Genomic DNA, 26,985 nt, shown 5'->3' with positions numbered 1-26,985 from the left:
CTGGGTAAGAATTCTTATCCCTATTCTATGGAGAGGGAAACAGGCACAGAGAAGGTTAGTGACTTGTCTAAGTGCATACTGTGGTTCAGTGGCGGAGTCAGGATTTGAATGGAGATCTAGTGACTTCCACCCTTTACGCTTAGTCTACCAGACCACAGCCCATGCAATGTTTAAGGCTAAGTGGGGCACAGCATTTTTTGAAGCTGTTATTGTTAGTTTTGTACTTTAGATTTTAAGTGTGGTTGACTGAAGAATGCTGCAAGGCATGAATTTTTTCTTACAGAATCTGCAAAGTACTGTTCATACTCTTTAAGTCTCTGCTGATGAGCAAGCCTGCCGCAGCTGCTTCGGATACTAAAGACTTAATTTTGATTTTAAATTGCCTGTTTGGAGGATCGTCCTCCCACGCTGTCTCTGTCACATTTCCTGTGTTCAAATACAAACTTAAAATGAAAATGAAGCTTTAAGAGCAGCTGTGGGGAAGGGGGGAAAATGGCTGATGCAGTGCGGCATGTCCTGGGGATACTGCAGAACCCTGGCATTTGACCTGTGGGTTTGTCAGGATTTAAATGTAGAGGACATTATAAAAGAGAGAGAGAGGAAACACAGCACATTTAGAGTATGAGGAATGCGTGACTCTAGAGTCTAGAGCCATGAATATTATGTCATCTCTATGAAGGAAACTTCAGCGCCATGGGCTTACTAGCAATGGCACATACTCAATACCAAGCCAGTGTGCTTAATGAAATACAGCGTACAGCAACAGAATAAAAAAGAAAATTGTGTTATTGTGTATAAGCAGTTACATGTGCCACCACAATGCTATGTACTATGTGGGCACACGTCCTTCACTATGAAGTATGCTCCAGCAGTACTGCTAACTAGTGATCTACATTCAGCTCCATAACCTGAATTCACTGAATTAAAATCATACTAAAAGGTAAAGCACAATTGTAATATATATTAATGCCATAAGCATAATAAAGAGTTTGAATTTCATAAGTAAGTAAGAAAAATCCATTTTTGTCTTTCCAGATGTAGTTGTGTGGAGCCAGATAATCCTAGCAATAAGACCGTGCAATACTGGAATGACTTCAATATCTCTGCATCGGACATACCTTGGGGAAACCTAACGGTGTCAGTAAGTGAAATATTGAAACCTAATAAATAAATCCATGAACGTGAATGTTGTCTTTTCTGCTGTAGTTATATTCATAAATTACACTGCTCCCGCTATGATCGTATTGTTTAAATAAGGCACAGTACTTTGCTGAACAAAGGTTAATGTAGATATTGTATCATTAACATTTTTAGAACTCTTTCACTAGATTATTATACAATGGTTGTTAGTACATATTAAAGCAAGAATGTGCATCGTTGTGCACAGCTTTGAAAATATGTTTACATACTAACAGAGAAGTATGACTGAGATTAAGTCTAAACACATCAAATAACAACAATGGAATTGACCTCAATTCTACCAGATGGCAAAACCAAAGCAGCCTTGTGTAAAAGGAATCTATGAGCTTCTATTTCCCTTAGAATACTCTTCCAGCTGTTCAGGCTGTCCTGATGGGGAAAGGGGAAGGTTTGTTAACCTCCCAGTATAGTGGTTAAAGGTCTATTTTACCCATTCCTTTAATATCAGCTATGTACTGTGTTACTATTGAAGTTTCCTTGATATAAAAGAAATCAAGCCTTCATTCTACAGCACCTAATGCAAAACATATTACTCTTAGAAGTAATTTTTCACACACAAAATATTTGTTCTCGAATTATATATTTTTCAGGGTGGGGATGGAGCCAGGGAACCTAACATTTTTCATTTTCCTTCCCCACAGCAGCTTTTGAAGCTTGATTGTAAATGGCATATTTGAACACATATTCATTTTTTATGCAGTATTTTCTTCTTTGTAAATGGTCATTCCTTTACAAAGCCAAATGACAATTCAGTCTAGAAAGACAAAAAACTGGGGCAGGCTCATGTAACTCACAAGACCAGGCTTGTTTGATTTTTTCAGTAGGCAGGGCCAGAGTCACCATCATAGGCACCAAATGTAGTCTTTCATCATGATGAATTTCTTTTCAGAAAATTAGGCTGCGGGAAACCTTTCAAAAGCAAAACTGAGATTTGCCTTGGTTTAATCAACTAAAGCCTATAAACGTTAATTCAGTGGATATTGTATTCTTTCTACTACAGCATAGATTTTTCAACCTGGGAGTTGCCCCCCAATCCAAGGAAGTGACACAAAGATCTAAAGAGGATCAAGACCACCTCCCCTTTCTTTAAGACTTGATGGGAGTGTTTGTAGGGGTTGTCACTGAAACATGGGGTCACAGTGTGGAAAAAGTTAAGAACCACTGTTCTAAGAGATCCCAGCATCCTAGAGGGAATATTCTAAAGACTTCAGCAAAGACCTGATAACATCTGTGCAGGGGCAGGCTCCTTCTCTCATTATTCTGAGAGCGCAGGCTATGACAGCGTTTCTCAGAGTATACTTGCAGCTTAGATGTAAAATAACCAATTCTGCTTGAACAATAAATGTTACTAAGCCCCACTGTGTTATATTAAACTTCTGAAAACCTGCACACAATGAGGGATTCAGAAATGTATAACTCAGCTTCCCCTCAAAGATTTATGGCCAATAATCTAGCTGAACAGATTTTCCAATATCTCCCATGCTTGACAAAAAAAATCCTGATTTTCCTGACATTTATGTATTTATTCATCATTTGAAATTTCTTGTTGGCCTTCACAACCCTTCCCTTATGCCAGACTATGCCACTGTTGGCCCACCGTGATTTGTTCTGGTCACACCCAGACGGCACTGTATTTTCCACCATTTTAACTCTTGTTAGTGTTCCTGGTGGTAGGGTTCATAAGTGTAACGCTTAGCAAGCATGCAGGAATCAGGTTGATCAGAAGAGAAAACAATGTTCTTTTTATTAACTGCGCAAGCTGAGTCTGAATCCGCTCAGATTTCTGCAAATCTCTACTTTGCACTGGGTAGTCTCAAAAAAGTCTTGATACAGGCATTAGTATAGCTAGTAAATTGATATCTAGTCTTACAGGATGAAATTCACCCTAGTGCTTAGGCCATCGTAAATAGACTATGCCCTGGTTTAACTGGGGCAGTTGTACTTTTTCATATGGTGTCCCAGAGTCCTGAGAACTTCTTTTGGGATGCCTGGAAAGCCCTGTTTTTTCATTTAAACATTTTTTATACCTACTGAATATTTGTCCCAGATGTATTGCTGTATTGATATAAAATGTTTTGCACTCCCTTGTCTCACTCTCATCCCATAGTGAGGGTGTGTTTCAAAGCCAAAGCTTGTCAGGCCACAGTACTGCAGCATGAATCTGACGAATCAGTGACCCTGTGTAGCTGATACAAAAACTCTGCTCTGGCAGCATATAAGAGGAAGAAATAGGTACCAGGTAGTTCTTATATGCTCACTTTTTCTTCTCTCTGTGATGACCAGAATCATAAAGAGGAGGGAAGTGTGGGACAGATGGTCCATGGGGGAATGAGGCAGAGCTTTGCCTTTCTTTGATCTGCTCCAGGGCAGCGGTTCTTGGACATTTTAAATGGAGCCCCCCGTGGACTTTTATGTAACAATTGTGCCCCCTCTCCTCCAAATCCCCCCTTTCTGAAAAAAACAGGGCCTACATAGCATAGGTGGAGTTTGGCTGCTTAATTTGGTGGTCAGGGGGTAGCAGCAGCTCCCCCGCAGCTCCGGAGCCTGATGTGACCCACCAGAGAATACGGCGGTGGTGGCAGGGAATCACACCTCGTCGTCGGGATTATCCTCGGGCAGCAGCGCAGATGCAGATGCCGCCTCTGGGAGCCTGCAGAGTGGCAGCGGTGCAGGGAGTGTGCCTGGCGGAGGCAGGGGGATGCTGCGGTAGCTGCCGGGAACAGTGCTCCGACTGGAGATGGAAGCAGCTGTGCAAAGTGCGGAGCGGGGAGCTGGACCAGCTCTGTCCCCCGCTTCGCCAGCAGTGCCAGGCCCACCACCCCCAGCAGCCTTCCCCCCGCCTCCGCTCCCCTCCGAATGGTCCTACCTAGGGCTGCCTGTGTGAGGTGCCGGGGTCTGTCTCTCAGCCCAGCACCCCTCACCCAGCAGGGAGAGATGACTCCATCATCATAAGTTTGGGGGGCATTGCCCTCCATGCTCCCCCGAATTCCGCCCATGGCACCACCCCACAGTCCATCTCACACCCTCTTAGGGGGGTCCATCCCCCAGTTTGAGAACCGCTGCTCCATGGGGAGCTTTTTTGACCTCGATAGAGGCTGTCAAAGAAGAGTGCCAAAATATAGAGCACTTGAGTATTCCATGACTCTAATTAATGTTGCCACAAAAATGTCCCCAATTTTTTATGTTGACAATATGGTCACTTACCTATTTACCACTTAAGTCTTTTCCTGTAGTGAGTGTGATAGAGAGGGGACCCCTCAGTTCTTGTTATCCTGTTTCCTATATTCCTTTACTTGGTGAATGAACAGTGGGATTCCATGATCTATAGTTCACATCTTCCTAGATTTCCCACATTTCTGTGCTCATTATATTCTAGGAAACTGAACACATCTGTCTTTATGGCTGTCCATCAATCAGTTGTTTAGATTTCTACTAGAGACGTGTATCTGAGATGTAGGGTTCACATATGAGATTTAGGTTGCAGCATATCTGTATGTTATCTTTTTTAAAATAAATTGGATATGTTTGACAAACTGTGACACATCAGACTTTGAAGTGAAGCTGTTTCCTGAAATAAATATTAACGTTTTGTTTGGTGTATTCCCTGAATTTTATCAGGTCTTTTTTAGAAACAATCTCAGCTTTTCCTAAACAAAGAGAATTTTGTGGAGTGTGCTGCCCCCTTCTGGTAAATACATTTGTTTGTTCCATTCTGGGAAAATATGTAGGTCTGAATAGATTTCCTTTTAATTACTCAAATTATAAAATTAAAACAAACAACTAAAGCTTGATTATGCAGCAAGAGTAGCCTTTATCATGGTATTTTGTTTCCTTTCTCAGCAGCTATGTGAAAATTAAACATTAACAAAAGTGCAACTGAACTGTTTTAAAACTAATACAGGTTTGTTTCAAAGGTGAAGATTTATTTATCCAAACCAATTTGTCCATCTTTAATCGATGTAGCATTGTGATTGTGTCGTTAAATATCTCTAGGAAAAATTCTCATACAATTGCTGAATTTCTTTAGTGCTTTATGGCAAGATATCTGAGTGTATGAGATGTTCTTTATTCTGAGATGGATGATTCTCATTTTCTAGCTTTCCATTTATCTTCATAACATTACAGCTGAAATGTACAGGGTGTCTATACAATCCAGATATACACATTTAGGGTTTTAAATTAAAAATGTTAAGTATCTTAAAAAATTAGTTTACAATTGATAATTTATTATATGATCTAGTTTATTATTTATTTAAGAGAGTAACTAATTACTGGAAAAATATATAATAGCATATACAAGGAAATTTTTCAAAACAATCCTGCTCTGTTCTTCCTGTTAGGAATGTAGGAAGTTTCATGGGGAATACATTGGACCAGCCTGCGGCCATCATGGCCCTTATGTTCCAGATGTTCTCTTCTGGTCAGTCATCCTCTTCTTTTCTACAGTGACACTATCATCTACGTTGAAGCAGTTCAAGACTAGCCGATATTTTCCGACAAAGGTACCTGGAATGCACCTTTTTAAAGCAAACGTTTGTGTAAACCTTGTGGAAGCATAAATCTCCACTGCTGCAAACACAGTTTCTGGCTGTCGTCTATAATTTCTTGCTGGTTGAGTGCTCTAGTTACTGGGGTTTTATAGAGAAATTGTTGACTTATCTGTTTTTTGTTGTTTTTTCTGTTTCCACTTTGATGTTTAAGACAGAAAATACTTCATAGCAAAATCTGACAACAGAAACAGCTTAGATCAGCCTTTAACACTGAAGAGTGGCTCAGTAGCTGTTTTGGGTCCTAAAGGTTCAAAACTCAACACTCTTCAGAAAAAGAAATGATGACAAAAAGTAGCTTGATGTTCTAAAGGCAGCACTACTCCCAGTGCATATTCTTCCTCCTTTAGCATGGTGCTCGATTTACAAGTGGTGTGTCCCTCTGCAATCATGATCATATTCCTTATATATTTCCCATCCTGTACATATTATATTCTGTATTCAAGCCAGTTGTTTCACATTAATATAGATTCCTTGAAAGTGTTGCATTGCCTCCTGAGGCTGCTGCAATACTCCTTGCAAGAGTGTAGTGCATGCACTCCTTTGAACCTGTTTCTCTGGTTGGTGAGGAGGAAGGATGGGGCTATAGCCATACCCCACTCAAGCATGGTATTGGCCTCATGCATACTCATGGGAGTGTAAGGACTGCCATTGTGCCCAACCACAATGTGGAAGACCAAGAATGGGTCCTTGTGATCTTTGTGCCCTTTCTCCATGTTGTGAAATTGAAACTGCACAAGAGTGAGCACAATCTCTCTCTTAAGCACAGTGTTCCCTTAAGCCATAAAAGGAATTAAGTGGCACCTCTTGGATTTGCTTTCCCAAATCCCACCTGTATATTTTTGGTTTTTTCTGTAAATGACATTTGGCTCAATATTTCTAGGTGCGATCTATAGTCAGTGACTTCGCTGTCTTTCTCACTATTCTGTCCATGGTTTTAATTGACTACGCCCTTGGGATTCCGTCTCCAAAGCTTCAGGTTCCAAATGCTTTCAAGGTAATTCACTGATAAGCTGTACTGTTGTATTGCATCACTAAAATAGTTTGCCACATAATAGATTAAGCAGATATTTGATAACAAGTGAACAGAAATTCTTGTCTGGATTGTTTGTGCGTATCGGTGTCTACAGTTCCTAGCACAACAGGGCCTTGATCCAACAGGAGGCCCTTGGCTCTACCATAATACATAATAATAATAATAATAATAAACTCTTTATAGTGCAACCTTTACTACCCAACCTCATTTATCTGAAATTCCCTGTTATTTGGGGCATGGCCCAGGGACATGGGGAGATTTCAGAAAAGTGAAGTTTGGCTATTTGATCCTTAGGAACAAAGGAAAATGATTTTGCTGAATTCCTGTGGCTAGGTTAGTCTAACTAAAGAGCTTTAGCTAATTCACTCCACCCTATTTTTCTTCTCTCTCCTGCCCTTGTCTCACACCAGGCTCCCCCGTGCTCCTCTATATTGGGGGACCCAGCCAACAGGCTGTGAAGTTTGCAGTCATGTATTCCTTAGATCATCCAGATCCCAGAGTATTGTATGTTTTTGGGTGTCCCCTGGGGACCATGGATCATTATCATTTTACTGAATGCAGTAAAGTCTGTAATATCCCAATTAATATATAACTGTTAAAGACTTAAAGAAATGGTGTGTTTATACTTAGCTTCTCTTTCTGGTACTATTTTACAGTATCATGTTTAGTATTTTATGTGATATTAAACAGAGAGATATTAATTCTCCATAGAAGCATCTCTATATGAAACATATAATTTCCTAAGTAGTGCTTGTGTGTAGCTGCAAAATCAGAACATTTAATAGTCACTAGAATTCTGAACTGGTCATACCTGACCTTATGTTTTTGTAGCCCACCAGAGATGATCGTGGCTGGTTTATCACTCCTCTGGGGCCTAATCCTTGGTGGACAGTTTTAGCTGCCGTAATTCCAGCTCTCCTTTGTACTATCCTTATCTTTATGGACCAGCAGATTACAGCTGTTATTATCAACAGAAAAGAACACAAACTAAAGGTATTCAGTCAAAAGGCCATATGTTTACTTTACTTTCCCGCTTTGCTTTATGTAATGTTCTTTCAATATTGCTCAATAACAATCAACTTTCTGTGTATTATATAGTCATTTTTTTCAAAAAATTAAAAAAAAAGAGTATATTAATTTTGTGTATGTAATTTGTGTTCTTTGTCAGAGATTCTCTTTTTAAATAAGTCTTTAAAAGTGTTTTCAGAGAATACACCTCAAGTCAGTGATGCACTTAATCACGTGTTGAATCGCTTGACTTAATCTAAACAATAAAGTCTAATATCTCTTGAAATCCAGACACCATCTTCTGGTGAGCTTAATTTTGAGAATCTATTCAGGAGACACAGTATTTTCTTATCACTTTGTTCCCTCCCTGCCTCTCTATATCTTTTGAATTTCCCCATAAGTGCTTCTTCCCTTCTATTGCTTTCCCTTCCTTTCCCTTCCCTGTCTTCTTAGAAGAGAGCAAAGTGTAAAAACTGAACTTTAGAGACAAAATGAGATCTTAAAACAACAGAAAACAACTTCCTCTTCTCTTCTCTAATGTTCTGGGTATCTACAGATGGAGAGAGGAGAAAGGGGCAGCACCTCTCTGAAAAGCTGCTGGGCAAAATCCAACAGCAGGTTTCTGTACTTGTATATGCAGCAAATTTAGGCCTCTTTTGACATACTTTTAATAAACAGCAATCCCATCCCAAATCACTTTAGCGAATGTATTTGCGTCCTTCACTTTGCACTGTCTCTTCTTCGATGATTGTGACATTTGATATGTTCTTTTTTTGCCCTCTTTGTCAGCCTGGCTCTTCATGTCAATCCACAGCATTGCATGTGCTTAACTTGACAGATGCAGGAAATTGCTGCCAAGCTTTGGAAAGTATTTTTTCAGCACTGGCATCTGGGAGTCAGATGGCTCTCCTGGCTGCCCTCTTGTCTTGCTGCATATTAGTTTTGCTGGGGTCTGGTGTAGCATCACCTGTTGCTATGCTTTCTTGTCTTCCCATATGTCAGTTTCCTTGGATCCAGGGAAAAGCTCCTTGATTCTGTATGCATTAGTGCATACATTCCTCCAAAATGTGTCAGAAGGTAAAAAAAGGTGTCTCTGTTAGGATTTATATTTAAACTCTTTCTTTGAGTGCATGTGTGCATATAACTAATCTCTTTGTTAACACATCTCTGTGTTTAGCTAGACATGTCTTAGATGTAAGGCTAGTGAGATAATGAAAGGAGCTGGAGTTGTATTTTTTCTTTGATTTACCTTATATGAAGATGTCTCCCATGGTAAACCAAATAAATGAATTAAAATGGCATTTTCATGTTTGGTATGTGACTTACATTTCAGAAACCCAAACATTTCCCATTTTAGAACTAAAACTCAACTTCAGAAAGAAATTGTCTGCTTCCAAATCAATTTTTTCTCTTTTTTATATTTTCCATAGCAAATTCTGAATAGAATGTGCCTTAGAGGTTTTTTTTTGGTAGTCTCTTTAGCAAACCCTTCCAAGTTTGTTTGAAAATGGTTTAGTTACTTTTTTTTTTTTTGTCAGAAGCCATCTGCATGAGTTTACAGGTAAGATTCTGATTCAACATGTTCATGTTTTTTGCGTGAGCTTTACTGTTTCATCAGAACAGAAAGCTGGACTTGTTACCATCTTGGAAAATATCATGTGACTTCTCAGTAACAGTTTGAATTCTAAGTGCACTGGTGAACAGTCGCATCAGAGAATATGTCTACCCAGCAGCTAGAGGTGTAATTTCCAGCATGATGGATGTTTTCTTTTAATTGAGATAGTACACTAAATATAGCAGTGTAGCTGTGGTGGTATGGGCAGCAGTACAGGCTAACAACCCAAATTCAATCCTTCTCTGAGACCCTAGGTATATATTCAGGCAGCTAGCCCATTCTGCTGTGGCTACACTTCTATTCTTAGAGCACTATCTTGATCAGAGCTACCATGCACAGCTATAGACTGGGGACCAACGAGCTAGGCAGCAGTTCTGCAGGAAAGGACCTGGGGGTAACAGTGGATTAAAAAGCTGGATATGAGTCAGCAGTGTGCCCTGGTTGTCAAGAAGGCTAATAGCATATTGGGCTGCATTAGGAGGAGCATTGCCAGCAAGTCGCAGGAAGTGATTATTCCCCTCTATTCGGCATTAGTAAGGCCGCATTTAGAGTATTGTGTCCAGTTTTGGGCCCCCCACTACAAAAAGGATGTAGACAAGTTGGAGAGAGTCCAGCGGAGGGCAACAAAAATGATTAGGGGGCTGGAGCACAAGACTTATAAGGAGAGGCTAAGGAAACTGGGCTTGTTTAGTTTGCAAAAGAGAAGAATGAGGGGGGATTTGATAGCAGCCTTTAACTACCTGAAAGGGGGTTCCAGGGAGGATGGGGTTAGGCTGTTCTCGGTGGTGGCAGATGACAGACCAAGGAGCAACGGTCTCAAGTTGCAGTTGGGGAGGTCTAGCTTGGACATTAGGAAAAAGTTTTTCACTAGGAGGGTGGTGAAGCACTGGAATGGGTTACCTAGGGAGGTGGTGGAATCTCCATCTTTAGAGGTTTTTAAGCTGAGGCTTGACAAAACCTTGGCTGGGATGATATAGCTGAGGTTAGTCCTGCTTTGAGCAGTGGGTTGGACTAGATGACCTCCTGAGGTCCCTTCCAACTCTAATATTCTATGCTTCTATGATTCTATGAATCTATGTGTACGTATGCCTCCAGCTGTAGTATGAACATACCCAGAGGTCCTGGGTATCCAGAAAGAGAGAGGGAAAAAGTCCAGCTTTGACAAAAAGTTCATTTATATGGAAAAACTTTATGCAAAGCAATGTTCATTCTCACATACAAGTTGAAAACAAACCAAGGTTGATTCTAAATTCATTTGAGGTTTGAATCAGATTTTGAATGCATTTGAGGTTTGAAGTGTTTTACATACCTCTGCTCAATAGCACAGAAATGTTATAACTTGATTTAGCTAAACTACAGATTATCTGATTGTCTAACAGTCAATTTGTAAAGATGGCATTTCTTTCATACTGACTCTTCCTACCAATGGGATGGTATTTCTTACGAATGTAACTGGGGAAAACCTGAAAAAGCACAGTACCTGATTTATTTTTTAAACCAACCTTCTTAATTCATAGGAAATTATTTTTACAAAGGACAAAAGAAGAAACACGGATTGAAATCTCCAGAAAAAAATCACAAGCAAACCTCAGTTCAGCATGATAATGATACTACTGAGAATTTATTAACTTGATGTGCTATTAATATAAAACATTTTACAACATACGAAAAGAATCATGTACCTTTACAGACACTGATGATCTTAATTGGTTTTGTAGCTACTAATTTAACAATATCTGTGATATGTTGTGGATGGAAAAATCAAGTTGTGTGTTTCAGCCTTCTGTATGAACATGTCTGTTTGTTCTCCTCTATTAAGTTTGGGTTTTTTAAAGTGACTAGAGTGCCTGTGAATGATATCATATTGGCAGCCCTGGTAATTGGCATCCGCTGTTATCAACAGATCAGGTCCAGGTAAAGGCGCAGCCACACGTCATCCCCACATTTACTCACCAATGTATCTGAAACTGCATATGGAAAGACCACCCCTTGGAATGGCTTCTCCTGTGAGATCACCAGCAAAGAAGCCAAATGATACCAGTTTTGCTAGTAGATTTGTGATATAGATGCTTTCCTCTTAGGGATTAGACTAAGACCATCAATTCATTTTACATAAACCACCCAGCTATCCGCATATATAACCACCTTTCTCTCACCGCTGACCTCAACTAGATAAAATATGGAAGACTATTATTTTCTGTTAGGCATTTGAGTTTTTGAGATTGTTTCTAATAGTTAATTAGGTATGTCTGCTGCAAGAGTTTTCCTTAATTCAGATGTCATTTTACATCTTGTTATTGTTGCTGTTTCTTTTAACAGAAAGGGTGTGGATACCATCTCGACTTGTTCATGGTGGCAGTCATGCTTGGAGTATGCTCTATTATGGGATTACCATGGTTTGTTGCTGCCACTGTCCTTTCTATTTCCCACGTCAATAGCCTGAAGCTGGAATCAGAGTGTTCTGCTCCAGGAGAACAGCCTAAATTTCTTGGAATACGTGAACAAAGAGTTACAGGGCTCATGATTTTTGTCCTAATGGGCTCATCTGTCTTTTTGACAAGTGTTCTTAAGGTAATATATTTTGAAAAATAAAGGAAGAGTGAATAGCACTGTACTGTACGTAGAATTTCATTCTAATTATGCTTTTATCTATTAGATACACTACCAGTCAGTATACTATATTGCAATAATAGCTCAGAATATGATACCAATACATGTATTTTAACATCCACATAATAATATAGGTAGGCACATTTAATATTTTTTAACCAAAAAGACTTAGGGTGAAATCCTGGCCTCACTGAAGTCAATAGGGGTTCTGTTACTGACTTCAGTGGGTCCAGGATTTCACCTTTAGTCTAGCCTTGGATTAATTGCAAATTTTCATCTAAAAGCCAAAGTCTGGTCAATTTACACCAGCGACTGAATTTGTTCAGTATTTGGATAACTTAAAACCATTGTGTGATCAATCTATGGGTTAAAAAAGCAGTTTCCAATGAGCATTCTATAGTTGATGTCTTTGAAATAACCAGCTAAGCTTTCTCACATTCCCTGCAGATTCAAGGTCAAAGCAAATAACTTGGGGTCTATTCTCACCATATGTGTACATAATTCTTAATAATATCAGTAAGTGTTGTAGGCAAAATCCTTGTCCTAATGAAATCAATGGGAATTTTGCCATAGGCTTCATAGAGATCAGGATTTGGCCTTATGTATGGTCATCATGAGGTGAATGCATTCTTTAATGCTCATATATTTGGGCAATCCTGTTTTAAAGATATTGTTAAGCCCATTTCACAAAAAATGTTTTATGCATTGCATTTAAAACAGGTGCTTAAATATGGAAAGATTTCTCTGCCCACATACTTCGTGCTAGAAGAAGTCTGCGCATTTTAACTAGATATTCAGACTCACAAAATTGTTGTGAAACAATAATGCACTGTACTTAATGGCAAACAACATGAAAAATTTCCCTTAGCAGTATTATTTATTTTGTTTTATTTACAGTATGAAAAAAGTGCAATCTTGGATGTTTTTTTCTGAGAGTGCTGGTTGCAATGTTCAGGTCACAATCTGAACAGTATTTTACACGAAAGCTATCTAAGTATATTATAGATGTAATCTTACAGTTTTATTTTTCCTGCATTTGTATTAGCTATTGTGAACAATGAGTAAAATACATTGTGGTAACTAATAGAGAAAAATAGATATTTGGAGCCAGATTCTGCTCTTTATTTACACAGCTGTAAACCCAGAGTAACTCTACTAATTGTAAGGGAGTTATTCTGAATTTACTCTGGTTTGATTAATTCAGGAATATGGCTCTTTGAATTAAAACTAATGTTAAATATTTTTATACATGAACTGATATTCATTATGTTCTTCTTTTCTTCTCTTTTCTTCTCACCTGTGCAGTTTATTCCTATGCCAGTACTCTATGGGGTATTTCTTTACATGGGTGCTTCATCTCTAAAGGGAATTCAGGTAAAATGGAATATAAGACAAGCACACACGTTTCTCTGTTAGTGATTGTGTTTACTTTTAAAATGGATAGTCATTTTTAATTTTATTCTTTATTATTCCCCTTTCATATTCAAATTTAAAGGGACGCTGCCAAGTTTCATTTCCTGAAAGTGATTTTAAAAAGAAGATGGATTTTCTCTTTAAATAGTATACATGAAAATTTAAAAAAAAACAAAAACAAAAAACGATAATGATTCTTCTGCTCCTCTGTTGATTAATTAAAGGGACTTTTTGGGTGGGCCTAAGAGCAACACACTGGTGCCCACGCTCCTTCCCCCTCCCTCTGTCCCTCTCCCTGTACACACTTCTTCCTGCTGCCTCTTCTGTTTCAACATTGCTGCTACTATTAATGGTAAACATTGTCTTGAGCTTCGTCTTCGCTAGTAAAAAATCCTTTGTTTAGCTGCTTTAAAGCTGGTTTAGCCAGCCTCTGGAGCATTCCCCCCATGTAAGGGATACCTCAGATAGGGAAGAGCAACTGTAGGAACTCCTGTGCCACCCTCCTGCTGCCCCCATCACAGTGGGCACGTGTAGGGAAAAGGGAATGCTCCAGTGATTCCCAACTGCTGGAATGGTCCTGGAGGCAGTTGGCAGCTGGAATACTGTTGGCAACAATCTGCACATTGGGCCCAAGCCAGCACAGAGCTGGCCAAGGATCGTGGGAGTACAAACAGCTCCTTAACATCCCACTCTTCTGAGCTGTGCCAAGCACTCCACAGCTGCAGCTCAGGATCTGGCAGTAGGACTATTTCTCATGTACTGTTGCAGAGTGAAAGGACGTAGTAAAAATGCTTGTGCTCAGCCTACACAAACTCCTCCAGATTGGCTGGCGCTGGTCGAGCTGCACCAATGTGTGAAAAGTCTAGGATGGATGCACCCTTGCAGAGTCTTAGGGAGAGACATGCGCCATCAACAAAACAGTGAACTAGGCCATACCCAAAGTGCTGTCAAGTGTACAGAGTAAACAAACTGAAAGAGAAAGAAGCCAACATTTTTCTTTAATCACCTTCAGTTCTAGATACTTTAGGGGTTACTTGTCACTTAGATTAGGTGCAAAATGTGGAAATAATGTTACAAGTTGACAGTGTCCCCTTTATTTTAAATTTTGTTTATCATCAGTGGGGCTGGTAATGTCATATTTTGTTAAGGTTGTCTGACACTTCCCATTATAAGACCCTGTTTTCAGTTGCTTGTACATTTGCCAAACTTTAATCATTCAGGCTAAAACTTTTCATGCTAGGTGGCGTCATCAGACTGATTGATTTTGGAAAATTTCAGCCAGAATAGTTCAGCTTTTTCTGAGAACAAGGCTAGTGAAAAATATATTGTTTTGCAATGTTAAAAAAAACTCTGTGACCTCTTCTTTGAGACACTCTAGTGCCCATGTGCTTTGGAATAGGGACTTCAAATTTGCCAGAGGGGTAGTCTTGTGTCAGGGATGTGCTTTTGGCTGTTCCTGTGAAAATCCACCGTGATTTGACAAAGTTATATGCCTTTGAAAAATTGCATTTTACACATGCTCAGTAGAGACTTATAATTTAGCAGCTAAAATCTATGCTTTATGTTTCTTCTAGCTTTTTGATAGAATAAAGTTATTTTGGATGCCTGCGAAGCATCAACCAGATTTTATTTATCTGAGGCATGTTCCTCTTCGAAAAGTCCATCTCTTCACCATAATTCAGCTGAGCTGTCTTGTACTCCTGTGGATTATAAAGGTTTCAAGAGCTGCTATAGTCTTTCCCATGATGGTATGAAAGTGTTCTTTTATTTTCCCAAAAAGATAAGTTATTTCTTCTAATTTGCACATACTAATTACTAGAAAACATTAATTGTATACAGGAATATTCAAAATATAGGTAATGGTTGTTTCACATGGCATGAAATTGTATATAAACCTTGCCATTTGGATCAAATCTTGTTCACTTTATACATTTGAGTAGCCTTACTGTCTATTCTCATGAGAAAGGTGAGCAGGATTTGGTCCTTTATTATACACTTTGACCCTTTTTTTGAAATTTTCTATTTGATAATTTTACATCAGGAACATCCATTCAAGAAGAGTGTTCAGTGCTTGGAGGGACTTTGTAGTTGACAGTTTTATGTCTTATTGGAATAAATGACCCATTTGATTCTGTTACTGAAATCAATTCTCCTGAGTTATATCACTGACTTAAAAAAAGATTAGTATCTCATGCAGCTTTAAAAGACAACTGTGAAGATCACCTGGCCCCGTATATACTGCACCTTAAAAAATTCCCAAGCACTGAAAAATGCCATCAACCCTTCCAAAATAAAGAATAAAATTCCAGCTTCTCTCCTGGATGAGCCACCCACCAATATATGCAAGCAAAGCAGAGCAGACAGTATAACTTACATGTGTATGCTTGTGCCATGCCATCCTGACCACAAATTTAAACACAATTACGTTTGAAAGTGTCCCTTTAAGAGCACATTTACCATTTCCATTTACCTACAATACTCTGATCATTGAAATAAATGTCTTGACCAGGTTTTAGCTTTGGTGTTTGTCAGAAAACTCATGGATTTATTTTTTACCAAACGAGAACTAAGCTGGTTGGATGATTTGATGCCTGAGAGCAAGAAAAAGAAACTGGAGGATGCGGAAAAAGAGGTAGGTCAGGGTTTCATTGTTCACTTCCTAATTCTTCTTTGTTAATTTTTTCTTAAATTATCTACCCCAAATCTTAGGGCTGAATCATCTTTCATGTGACATGTAGAATTAATTGTGTCAGCGCTTTGACCTTGATTATGTCACATTTAAAAGTTGCAAATCTAAGCCCCCCGATCCTGCAAATAGATGTACTAGTGTGGACCCTTATGTTAACATAATGTCATACTGAGGTCAAAGAGATTCTCTGTGGGTAAAAGGGATCACAGTGGTATATCTAATTATGAAATGGAAAAGGCATGGTCTAGAGAGGAGCATGGTCTAATGATTTGAACATAGGCCGAGGAACCAAACCGCAGAGTTCTAATCCAGGATATAAAACTGTTTTCTTTTGTGGCCTTGGACAACTCACTTAGGCCCAGATTTTTAAAGGTATTTAGGCAGTGCTGTGCTCAGCATTGCAACATCTAACTGATTTAGGAGGCTAAATCTAATATTTAAAAGTTATTTAGGAGTCTAAATCCCATCAACTCTGAATTGGATTTTGGCTCTACATGCCTAAATCCCTTTTACAGTGGTATTTAGGCTCCTCAATCAGTTAGGCATTACAATGCTGAACACAACGATACCTAACTATACAAATCTGGGCGTTAGATTCTCTACCTCAGTTTAACCATCTGTAACATGGGGATAATATATACTCTCTCTCACTGGTGCACAGTGAAATTAATGTTTATGAAATACTTTGAAAACCAAATATGCTATATAAGTGATAAATATCTTAATGATTAATATTTACTATGTGCTATATATGTCCAAAGCTATCAGTGCTAATTCCACTTCATACCAATGCAAACCAGAGATTTGAGTCCATATCTGTTGTCTTTTTTACTCAAACTAGTGATAAGTAATCAAGATACCTTTTCTTCACATTTTGGATTGTTGGAAAGGAACCTTTCTGAATCATCCCCATGTTTTGCTTATGTGTCGCTTTCTTTCACATTCCAGTAGCAAGGCATCAGAAAACAAAACTGGGAAAATATTTTTTTCTGCTTCTTTATTTCAGTCACTGTCTATTTCGAGTAGTTATTTTTACATGTTTTGGCATTTCTAAATATTTGGAGCTATCATTAAAACTGTTTAACTGTCAAAAACTTATGAAGCTGTGAAGCCTGGAAATGACAAAATTAACTAGTAATAAAACTTCTGACATGAGGTCTAAAGAATTAATTGGAGTGTTGTTATCACACAGATTTTAAAAATAGAAATATTCTACCCACAAGAGTGTATAAATAAAGTTGACAAGATCTAAAAACTTGTTTGACTGGATCAAAATTTCATAATTTATGTTGCTTTACACTTCTAGGACAATTTTTTCCACTGCTTTGCTATTTTGTTTTCTATATTATTCATCCCTTCCACATACACACATATTCTTTGGAGGCCATTTCAGAGTTAACCAGTTAAAACATTTTGAGTAAGACAGGAATGGACAAAATACACTTTCCCATTATAAAAAATAAAAATGACGACTCTTTTTTAACAGCTCTAGTGGTAAAATGGGTAGGGAAATTCTGTTTTGGCAAGGCTTAAATTTCCTCACTTAGGGAAATGATTATAGCTAGTGCCAAGTTATGAGTGTGGGCTAGAAATGTGGGCCATATCCCAGGGTGGTGTCACAGAGCCTGTCAGCCACTGGCAGGCATCCCTGTGTTGCTATTGGTCAGTTTCAATCCTTCTCATAAATGCGGGGATTGGCTAGTAGGAGGCCACCCATAAAAGGCAAAAGGAGCAAGCCTCTTCCTAGTCTCTCCTCTGACACACACCCCTTCTCCCCCGCAGTATGAAAATGATACTCCTTCTTCTTTCCTTTGGGTTATTGGTTGCATGGGGCATAAACTTCTTGTGAGTCAGATTTTATGGGGTTGTGTGTGTTGCATTGGGTTGGCACAGGCTGTTATGATTGCATCCATTGGTCAGTCTAGGCATGTCTGACTTTGAAGCACTTCTCTGGGTTCATGTTGTGCAGATACTGTTATTTCCAGGTTCACTTGATTTGTTTGTTTCATTGGATTGCGTTGTTAGAGGGTTGGCCATGGGAGCATGGGTTAGGTTCCCTCAATGGGGATAGAATTAATGGGGTGCACATAGCTTCTCCTGCACCCTCAGTTTCCTGTAAATTAGGTATCCACACAGCTTTAGTGCAGAGAGTTTTGGATTTGTAGGGGACCCGACACTCTTGTGGAAGATGTTGAGGTTTCCTCTTGTGATATGGGGTTGTGGACCTTAGGTGGGCCATGGAATGTGTGCTGGCCTGGCTGAGCTCTTGGGCCTTGTAGAACATTGAATTTACATGGACTCTATTAATTCTGGGATATATTTGAGGGATGCTCCAAATTTGAACTCAGAAAGGCAATAAGGCCAGGAGCTGCTTGAAGTGGCTCTTGCCCTCTCACTGCAGATAGGACATGTTGCTTTTACGAGTTATCTTTTTTTGGAGTTAAAGGTTTCATGAACTTGCAAGTATTTGACCAATGGATCTGAATGCATGTCCCCATTTTCCTTTGTCCTGCCATTCCCAGGTGCCTTTTTGTGTTCCAATGAAAATTAATTTTGGAGCCCTGGCTCATTTACTGTACATTAAAATTGTGCATGCAACTTTAAGTCTGAGATTACCTGACTCTTGCTTCTTCAGTGGCCTAAATGTCCGCTCTTACATAGTATTAAAATCTGATAGATAAATTCTTTGCTGAATATTTATTAGTAACTTGTCTTTTTGTTACAAAGGAAACTTTTCTGTCTAGCATTGAAAAATACCATTAAGTGGGGAATTGTAAATAAATTATTCCTAGCATCAGATGTTTCAAACATTAAAAGCAATTGGAACTGTATACTGTGTTTTAAAGAACTTGAATAGATATTTAATATTACAGAAAAGAAAGCTTATGATATAAAATCTTCCATGTTCAGAACATCACTTTGTCTCTCACATCTAAATGTCTTCCTCCTAGGAAGAACAAAGTATGTTAGCAATGGAAGAGGAGGGGACTGTTCAGTTACCACTTGAAGGTCATTATAGGTAAAATATACTTTTGATTAGCTTGGGGTTGATATAAGCAAACATCAGAAAAGTACTAAACAATTGTATAAAACACTGTAATGCCACAATACTGTGGCAATTCTTCATCTTGGCACAGAGTGAAATCTATCCTATCAAGAGAAAATATGCATGTGTGTTAGCAGAGCACAGATATGCAATCCCCAAACCTTGTGCTTCAGGCTTTAGTGTCCTAGGTTCCACATCCCAGCCTTGGGAGCTGATCCTGCAGTCTTTACTCATGTAATATTTCTATGTAAGAAAAGTACATCAGTGGAAGTTGTGCCTGAGAAAAGAATGCAAAATTAGGCCATTAATGGTGAATATCTGTGCTGGCTTCTGGTGCACTCACTGTAATTTTAGGGTGGGTAGTGGGGTAGGAGGGCCCCAGAGCTCAGGCTGTCACCCCACAGGTGAGCCTGAGTCATCTGGCATGGGCCAGCTGCAGGTGTCTAATTGCAGTGCAGACATATACCCTAAGAGGCCACAGACATAATCAAAGCACTAGTCTGGTAAACTGGTATGGTTCACCAAAAACTTTGGAGCCACTTTGTTGCAGAATATAGAGCCTTGATCTGCATACAAATAAAGTTATAAATGATGTACAATATTTAGTATTCTGCTGTCACAGACTCAGGCCCTTAATGTTTTAAAAAAAATAAATACATGAAAGGTTAGGTCCACGGTCCTACAATTCTTCCTCAGGCTATATCTTCACTGACAGCGGTGGCAAATTCGCCACCGTCAGATCAACTTCTCTGGATCGACTGAGCGGTTAGTGAAGACCCGCTCAGTCAATCCAGAAATCGATGTATTAAGACCACCTTGGCGTAGCGCTGCGTCAACGCAAACGCGGGTCCTGTCAGCGCACTGTAATGAAGATGGCGCGCAGAACAGAAGCAGAGAAGGCGACGGGAGTTACACAAGTTTTTTGTGTAGCTTGCGTAACTCGGGTCGACTGCTGTCGAATCTCGGAGGTAAGTGAAGACAAGCCCTCAGAAGCAGTCCCAATAAAGTTAAGGACATAGATAAAGGTTTCAGGAGTCTACTGGATATTACTGATTTTTTTAATACCGCTTTTATTTTAATAGAAAGAGTTTTCATCTTGAAATCATTACAAAAATTTAAAATTACTCCAACTTTGCAATGGTTTTAAAACACTGCAGCTTGCACTTGGAGTTGATTAGCATAGTCTAGTGCAGTGTTTCTCAATCTTTCTGATACCAGGGACTGGCTTGCTGCCTTCCTCAACTGAGTCAGGCAGATCTCAGGGACTGGGACTGGTCCGCGGACTGGTCATTGAGAAACATTGGTTTAGTGAATTGATCAGGGTGCTAGGAGCCAGGAGTTTTTCAGTTTTAGTCCATTAGCATATTCTGTGGCCTTAGGAAACTCACATAATCTCTCTCTATCTCATTTCCCCCATCTATAAATTGGTGGTGATACCTACTTACCTTACAGATGTTTTGTTAGGATCAATTAATTCATATTTGTACAACATTTTGGAAGAGTAAAGCACTAATAAGTTATATTAATGGAGTATTTATGAAATTCCTAATCATAAGTACTAAGTACTAAGATAATTGTTAAACATATCCATATATTTATTATCATCATAATCATCCATGACCAAGTACTGCTGCACAGTAATATAGAGAACAAAGGCTGATCATTCATGATATTGTGTGTTCATTTTTGTCTAGAGATGATCCATCTGTGATAAATATTTCAGATGAAATGGCAAAAACAGCTGTATGGAAGACACTGCTGATATCCTCAGAGAATGCAAAGGATAAGGAGTCAAGCTTTCCTTCTAAAAGGTTTTAACTTTTAAGTTATTCATATATTAAACCTCATGTACTAGTGCCAAGCAAAACAGATTATTTTTAAATTGAAAAACTAGGGAATATAAAAGTTCTTTTGCTACCAGTAAGTTTATTTCTTGAATAGTTATTTATTTTTTTTAAATTGTCTACTTAAAATATTCTGAGCCATATAGACTCTATCACCTTATAGAATCACAAATATTTGCATGCTAGAGTGAAAAATGATATAGTTCAGCATATCTGATGTCTGTGCAACAAACTACTACATAACACCTGGAAATCACACAGCATTTATTCTGATTCTATTCTGATTCTATAAAGACAACATGGTCATCACTGTAACTGAAATGTTCACAAGCAGCACCCATTAATGTTAATGAGCATTACACATTTACATTTAGGGCATAATAGAATACTTGAAATTGTAATAAAACTCTATTTCATTATATATGTTTCCAAATATTTGCAACTCCTATTTAGAGCAGCCAAACACATTTAATTTCCTGTTGGCATAAAGTTTAAAATATAATCAAGGTATATTATAAAATGAAGAGAGCATGTTTGTCGATGCCATAGAGTACTAATATGAAGGAGTAAATATGTTAAATGTGCAGCATTTATTGTAAAAAATATCTTCCTCTATTTCCGTAACTTTTCAATTAACATTATTTTCTACTTAATTGTTTCATATCACATTTCTATCATAAGCTCCCCTTCCTAATCACTCTAGAAGCTGATTCCCCAAAGGTAAGACCCTGTCCCTCAACCTCCTTGATGGCATTTTAAATAGTGTTTTCTGGAAACCCAACTGATTTACTATATGTAATTTTTGGGGAGACAAAAAGAATGGAAAACTCATGATCCATGTTAAAATACTTCTTTCTGAATCCTCATTGTTCTTTTATGATATTTGAAATAGGTACTGTTGTATAAGAACTAGAAATATTGTTCATGTTTTTAAAGAATCAATAGTTCAGTCTATTTAAATGACAAATTGAGTTTACTTGCAATATATATATTTTTCTTTGTCCAGTAGTAATTTTTATTATTTTAATCAAAAAATTGTACCCTAGATTTCTAAATCCAGAGATCAAAGCCAAATGAAATTAAATATATAAGCCGTGGTCCTGAATTTTGTCACCCCAAAATGGCATGCTGCTTTTTCAGTGTTGTTCCTTTCCATAAACAGCATAAACAAGATGAACAGTTGATGACCAGAGACTCTTCATTTCAAATCTCCATAGACCAGCTTACTCATGTGCTCCATTTTAGCACCAATTTACTATCAATCAAAATAAAAATGTGACTCTGATTTTGTCTCCCACCCTCTATATGGGTCATAATCATAGTAGACTGCTGTGGTTCCACTGTGCAAGGGGGGAAGTATATAGAGAGGGGGAATTCTCTACCCATCTGCATTTAGGGGACTGTCTGTTAACACTGGATCCACTGGCCAAAATTCCCGTATCAGAAATGCAGTGACTGCAATTTCAGCGATAGCCATTGAGGAGAGGCACTGGTGGATTCTTTACCCCAGTTTCCACAGAGATTCTCTGAACAAGGCTCATGAACTCAAGCTACATGCTGGGATTCAGAATTGGGTTATAATGAAATAATCTGGCTCAGAGGCTTATTCAAATGAGTAGCAGCTAGCTGAGAACTTTATTTCGGAGGAGATTTTATTTCTGTGTTTGTGTTTTTACCTAACGGGGCCTGCAGGAGTTTCCCTGCTTACCTCCACTAGAACCTAAAACATACAGGGACCTCACCCACGAGTGACAAGTATTATATATCTATATTCGTCTATGTTTAGATCATAAGCTCCTCAGAGCTGGGGCAGTGTCTCATTTATCTACCAACTGCCATGCACACTTACGGTGCTGTCTAAAAAAAAAAAGCAATAATAATTAATGTGTGTGTGTATGTGTTTGTATGTATACACACATCAGAGAGAGAGCTTCAAGGGAGAGTTTGAGTGTGTGTGTTTGTATGGATACACAAAGAGAGAGAGATTCGAGAGAGTTTGAGTTGTGTGTTTGTATGTACACACACATCAGAGAGAGAGAGATTAGTTATATGAGCCAAATTCTCTGATGGAATATACTGGTGCACCTCCATTGATTTTTGCAGAGAATTTGCAGAGAATTTGGTGATACACAAAGAGAGAGAGATTCAAGCGAGTTTGAGTTGTGTGTTTGTATGTATACACACATCAGAGAGAGAGAGATTAGTTATATGATGGAATATACTGATGCACCTCCATTGATTTTTGGCAGAGAATTTGGCACAGATGACAGTGAGGAGGCATAGGGTGGGTCTCAGGAAATAATTTGACCTTTATGACTCTATTTACCATTTCCTGGTGATTATTTGCACTTCTTTTACTCAACCTAAGATTTAGGATCTGGGCCTGACCTACTTACTCATGTGAGTAAGAACTCGAGGATCAGGCCGCTGTTTTTCATTTTCAGGTGTTTAACCATTAAAAAAAAATCCTAAATGCCCAACCTTAGCTACAGGAATCCAAAGTCTGCTGTGTCTAGTGGCTTTTCATTTTTTGTTCCTTGTAAACAAAAGCATGTTCATGTCATCCTTAGTTATGACGTAGCAGAAACAAAGCTAAATAAGGGCCAAATTCTGTCCTCAGGTGCTTGTGTGTGGCTTCCATTGACTTCAATGAAGTTTTGTGCTGACATTTGAGGATATGGTTTGATCCCAAATGGATAGAAAAGTGTTGAAAATAAATGAATGCATACAATGGTAATAGTTAAAAGGGTGACTGACCACGCTGAAAAGTCCAAGGGGCTTCACAGGTAATCAAAGGAATGGCATGTCAGTATTCTGCTTCCTGCAGGGAAGTGTATTCTGCCATAAAGAGAAGAATGAGCGCTATCTTGTGTTGAAGGCAATTGCACTTGTGGCTTTTGGGACTAAACCCACAGAAGCATTTCATATAGCATTTGTCTATAGTTCTGTCCTCTTTTACATGTGATCGGTCGGGCCCTAACACTTTCAGAAAAACATATCAGACCATGAAATAAGCCCTTTCTTGTGAAATCCAATTTCCCCCGTTCTGCTGGGAGTGACCCAGCTGGGGGCTAGCTGCTAGTCAGCTGGGCTGGGGAGGGACAGGACTTGTTCTTCCCCTGCACAGCTACTCTGAGGGGGAGATCAGACCCACCTCCAGGTACATCCCCCTGCTGCAGGAAGCTCCGGGTTTGGGCAGCAGCGCTGAAGCTACCTGCAGCCGGAGCCTTCCCGAGGCGCAAGTGAGTCTGATCTCCCCCGTGCTGCTAGAAGTGCCCCTGCCAGGGGTTCCTAGCTGCTAGTACTGGCCGGACTGGGGAGGGACAGGATTTGCTCTTCCCTTGCACGGCCACTCTTGGTGGGGAGATCGGAAGTACACTTTCACTTCAGTACGCCGGAGCTGCTGCCCAGTTGTGGAACTTCCTGCAGCCAGCACAAATTGACTAGGATGGGCCGTGAATTTGGTAGGGCCCTAGTTATTTGACTAACACTAAAATAAGACTATTAAAGGAGGATAATAGAAACAAATGAAGATACTGTAAAAAAGATTTTGTACAACGCATTTACCACCGGTAGAGGCTCTGTCCAGTCAAAAATATATAAAGCCTTCTCAAGTTCATGAAACACTCGTTGGTGCTAATATAATAAACAAAAAGATCAGTGCTGAAGGAGTTGCAGAGCTGGTTTAGGGGAGGAGAGGTTAGGTAAATGACTTCTTGGCCACTCCAATACAGCTTCCCTATCATGGACTCTTCTGTCCCTGCCCCCCTGGTGCTCCATAGCTTACGCCAGCTGCTACATCCCTATCCCAAAGGATCTACACAGAGGAGCTCAGGAAGGGAGACATCCTCGTCAGACAGCACAGCCCATTTAGAGTTCTCTGGCTGATTCAGAGAACGAAAAATCCACTCCTGATATCAGGCTTGGGGGACATGCATCCCCTACATCATACCCAGGAGACAGCCTGGCAGGGTAGAGACTCTTTTCCAGAGACGGTGGCAGGACTTGGGCCGTTGTCTCCAGCTGACAGTATTCCTCTGTTGTTTCCAGAAGCACCCCGTGAAATAGGTGAAAGCCTCCACAGACCCAGAGATGCGTTTGCACTTGATTGAACTAAATGAAAATACCATCTGTGCCCTTAAAGAACTATTTGTGTGAGGAAATTTTACAGGAGCAATTTTGGAAACTCCTTTGAAAGTTTGTCCCACTTTCTTTAAATGGTGTTTGGCCTGGTTCGCCTTCACTCGTGTGAGGGAATTATTCCTACCAGGAGGTTATAGGCATGCTTCAGGTTTGTATTTCAGAAATACATATTGTAGCCGCCCTTTGCCATTCTTTGTCAAAGGGCTGATTACCTGAACTTTGGAACTTTGATTTTAAATTTTATTAATGTGACTACAGTAATCTTGTTCTAAGGAGCCCAAAGTGAGTGACTCTTTCATGTAACAATGGATTCTATTTCTTGTGCAAGTGGTCATAAAATAGGACAGAGAAAATAATCAGCCTTCTACATACTCTATATTATATTGCTTTCCCTAGACAAATCATTATATTACATTAAAAATTAAAATAAATTACATTAAAAATCATTACATTACATTAAAAATTGTGTTGGAATTTGAATCAAGACTACAAAATATTCTTTTTTGTTACTATTCTGACGACATCAGCCTTGTGCATGGCTGGGTTACCCCCTTTTTAAAAAAAATTTGTCACTAATATCACACAGCCTAGCACAATGTGCACTGAATCAAAGATTTAAAGTAATTGGATTTTTTTTTGAAGAAAGGAAGATATTGAGGCTTCCATGGAATACCTGCAAATTTGCTAATACTGCTCACTGTCTCTATAGATAAATTGGTCTGAAGTATTTCTCATACATCAGTTATGAGAATACACACGTTATAGCAAAGAACTACTGGGACCTCTTGTTTGTGCCATTTAAAAAAATGCAGGTATTGTTTCAAAATTGTAAACAGTTGTATTTGCCCTCCCATCCTCCAAAAAATAACAACTATCTTTGCTTGCATGCTCGCAGATTTGTACGTTTGTAAACTTTCAGTTTATTCTTTACTTAGCTCTTTGCTAAAATGCTGGCCAGTGTCGTCTGTACCATGGAACGCTGCAATTTTCACTCTCGCTTCCCAGTTTGTGCCATGCAGCATGAAAAGTTAATGCAATCAGTGTGTGTGTGTGTGTGTGTGTTTTTTTCTCCAGGTGAAATGTCTGGCAAAAATATGACAGCACTACTGTAACATACATTCTTTTTTATTTTCCCCTCCCTAGTGCTGAAAGCAGAAGAGAGAAGAAAGCTGACTCAGGGAAAGGTGTTGACCGGGAGACTTGTCTATGACCTGTTCTTCAATTTATTTTTACAAACAAATGAAAGGAGTGCCACAATCATTAATATAACTGATTTGATCATATAATTGTAAACTTTGTCTTTCATCCCAAACTAGCACAGGTAATGTAAGTAGTGCAATATTTATTTCATTTTCATCTAAATGTCTACACTGTCAGATATCTGTGCAAAAAACTACTGTACCCAATGCAAGAATCTTCAATTTCCTTGCTGTGTTAGCCATTTGTTAATACTGAATTCATCTAATCAATTTAGTAAGCATAGTTTCTTTCAAATTTAACTTCTCATTTAGTAGGTTTGTACTTTAGTTTTCTACTTCACCTGTGGGAAAATCCCTAATAACTTCATTCAAGACAAACTTGAAACATACTCCCACTTCTTTTTTTTTAGCTCTAGTCAAGTATTTCAAGAGACCCAAATGAACAAGTAAAAGTTGGTTTTAAAGATTTTTTAAATAAAATAATGAATGATCTGACCCTGCAAACCGTTTCTCACTAGAATAATCCTTACCCATGTGAACTTCCCCACTGACATTGAGGGGTTACTGTTGTAGTAAGGGCACTGGTATCAGACCTTCTATTTATGCAGTTTTCCTTGAATTAATTCAGAATATTT

General features: G+C 38.9%; 1 protein-coding gene across 2 annotated transcripts in view; it reads left to right on the top strand.

Moving 5' to 3' along the window:
* SLC4A10 (solute carrier family 4 member 10) overlaps positions 1-26,361 on the top strand; it is a 171,542-nt gene extending 145,181 nt beyond the window's left edge. For both annotated transcript variants that reach the window (XM_067549364.1, XM_067549362.1), the window contains exons 15-25: positions 1,036-1,141; positions 5,541-5,702; positions 6,631-6,744; positions 7,615-7,776; positions 11,726-11,977; positions 13,322-13,390; positions 15,004-15,177; positions 15,939-16,061; positions 19,070-19,137; positions 20,859-20,975; positions 26,295-26,361. In XM_067549364.1, coding sequence (XP_067405465.1) covers positions 1,036-1,141; positions 5,541-5,702; positions 6,631-6,744; positions 7,615-7,776; positions 11,726-11,977; positions 13,322-13,390; positions 15,004-15,177; positions 15,939-16,061; positions 19,070-19,137; positions 20,859-20,975; positions 26,295-26,361 — 1,414 coding nt within the window. The remainder of the gene's footprint in view (positions 1-1,035; positions 1,142-5,540; positions 5,703-6,630; positions 6,745-7,614; positions 7,777-11,725; positions 11,978-13,321; positions 13,391-15,003; positions 15,178-15,938; positions 16,062-19,069; positions 19,138-20,858; positions 20,976-26,294) is intronic.
* Positions 26,362-26,985: the final 624 nt, after the last annotated feature.

The sequence above is a fragment of the Emydura macquarii genome, unplaced genomic scaffold, assembly GCF_026122565.2.
Source record: "Emydura macquarii macquarii isolate MOO-44397 ecotype Brisbane River unplaced genomic scaffold, CSIRO-AGI_Emac_v2 contig_1253, whole genome shotgun sequence".
Lineage (NCBI taxonomy): Eukaryota > Metazoa > Chordata > Testudines > Chelidae > Emydura > Emydura macquarii.
The sequence above is the reverse complement of the archived record's forward strand: the minus strand, read 5'-3'. Positions and strand labels throughout refer to the sequence as shown.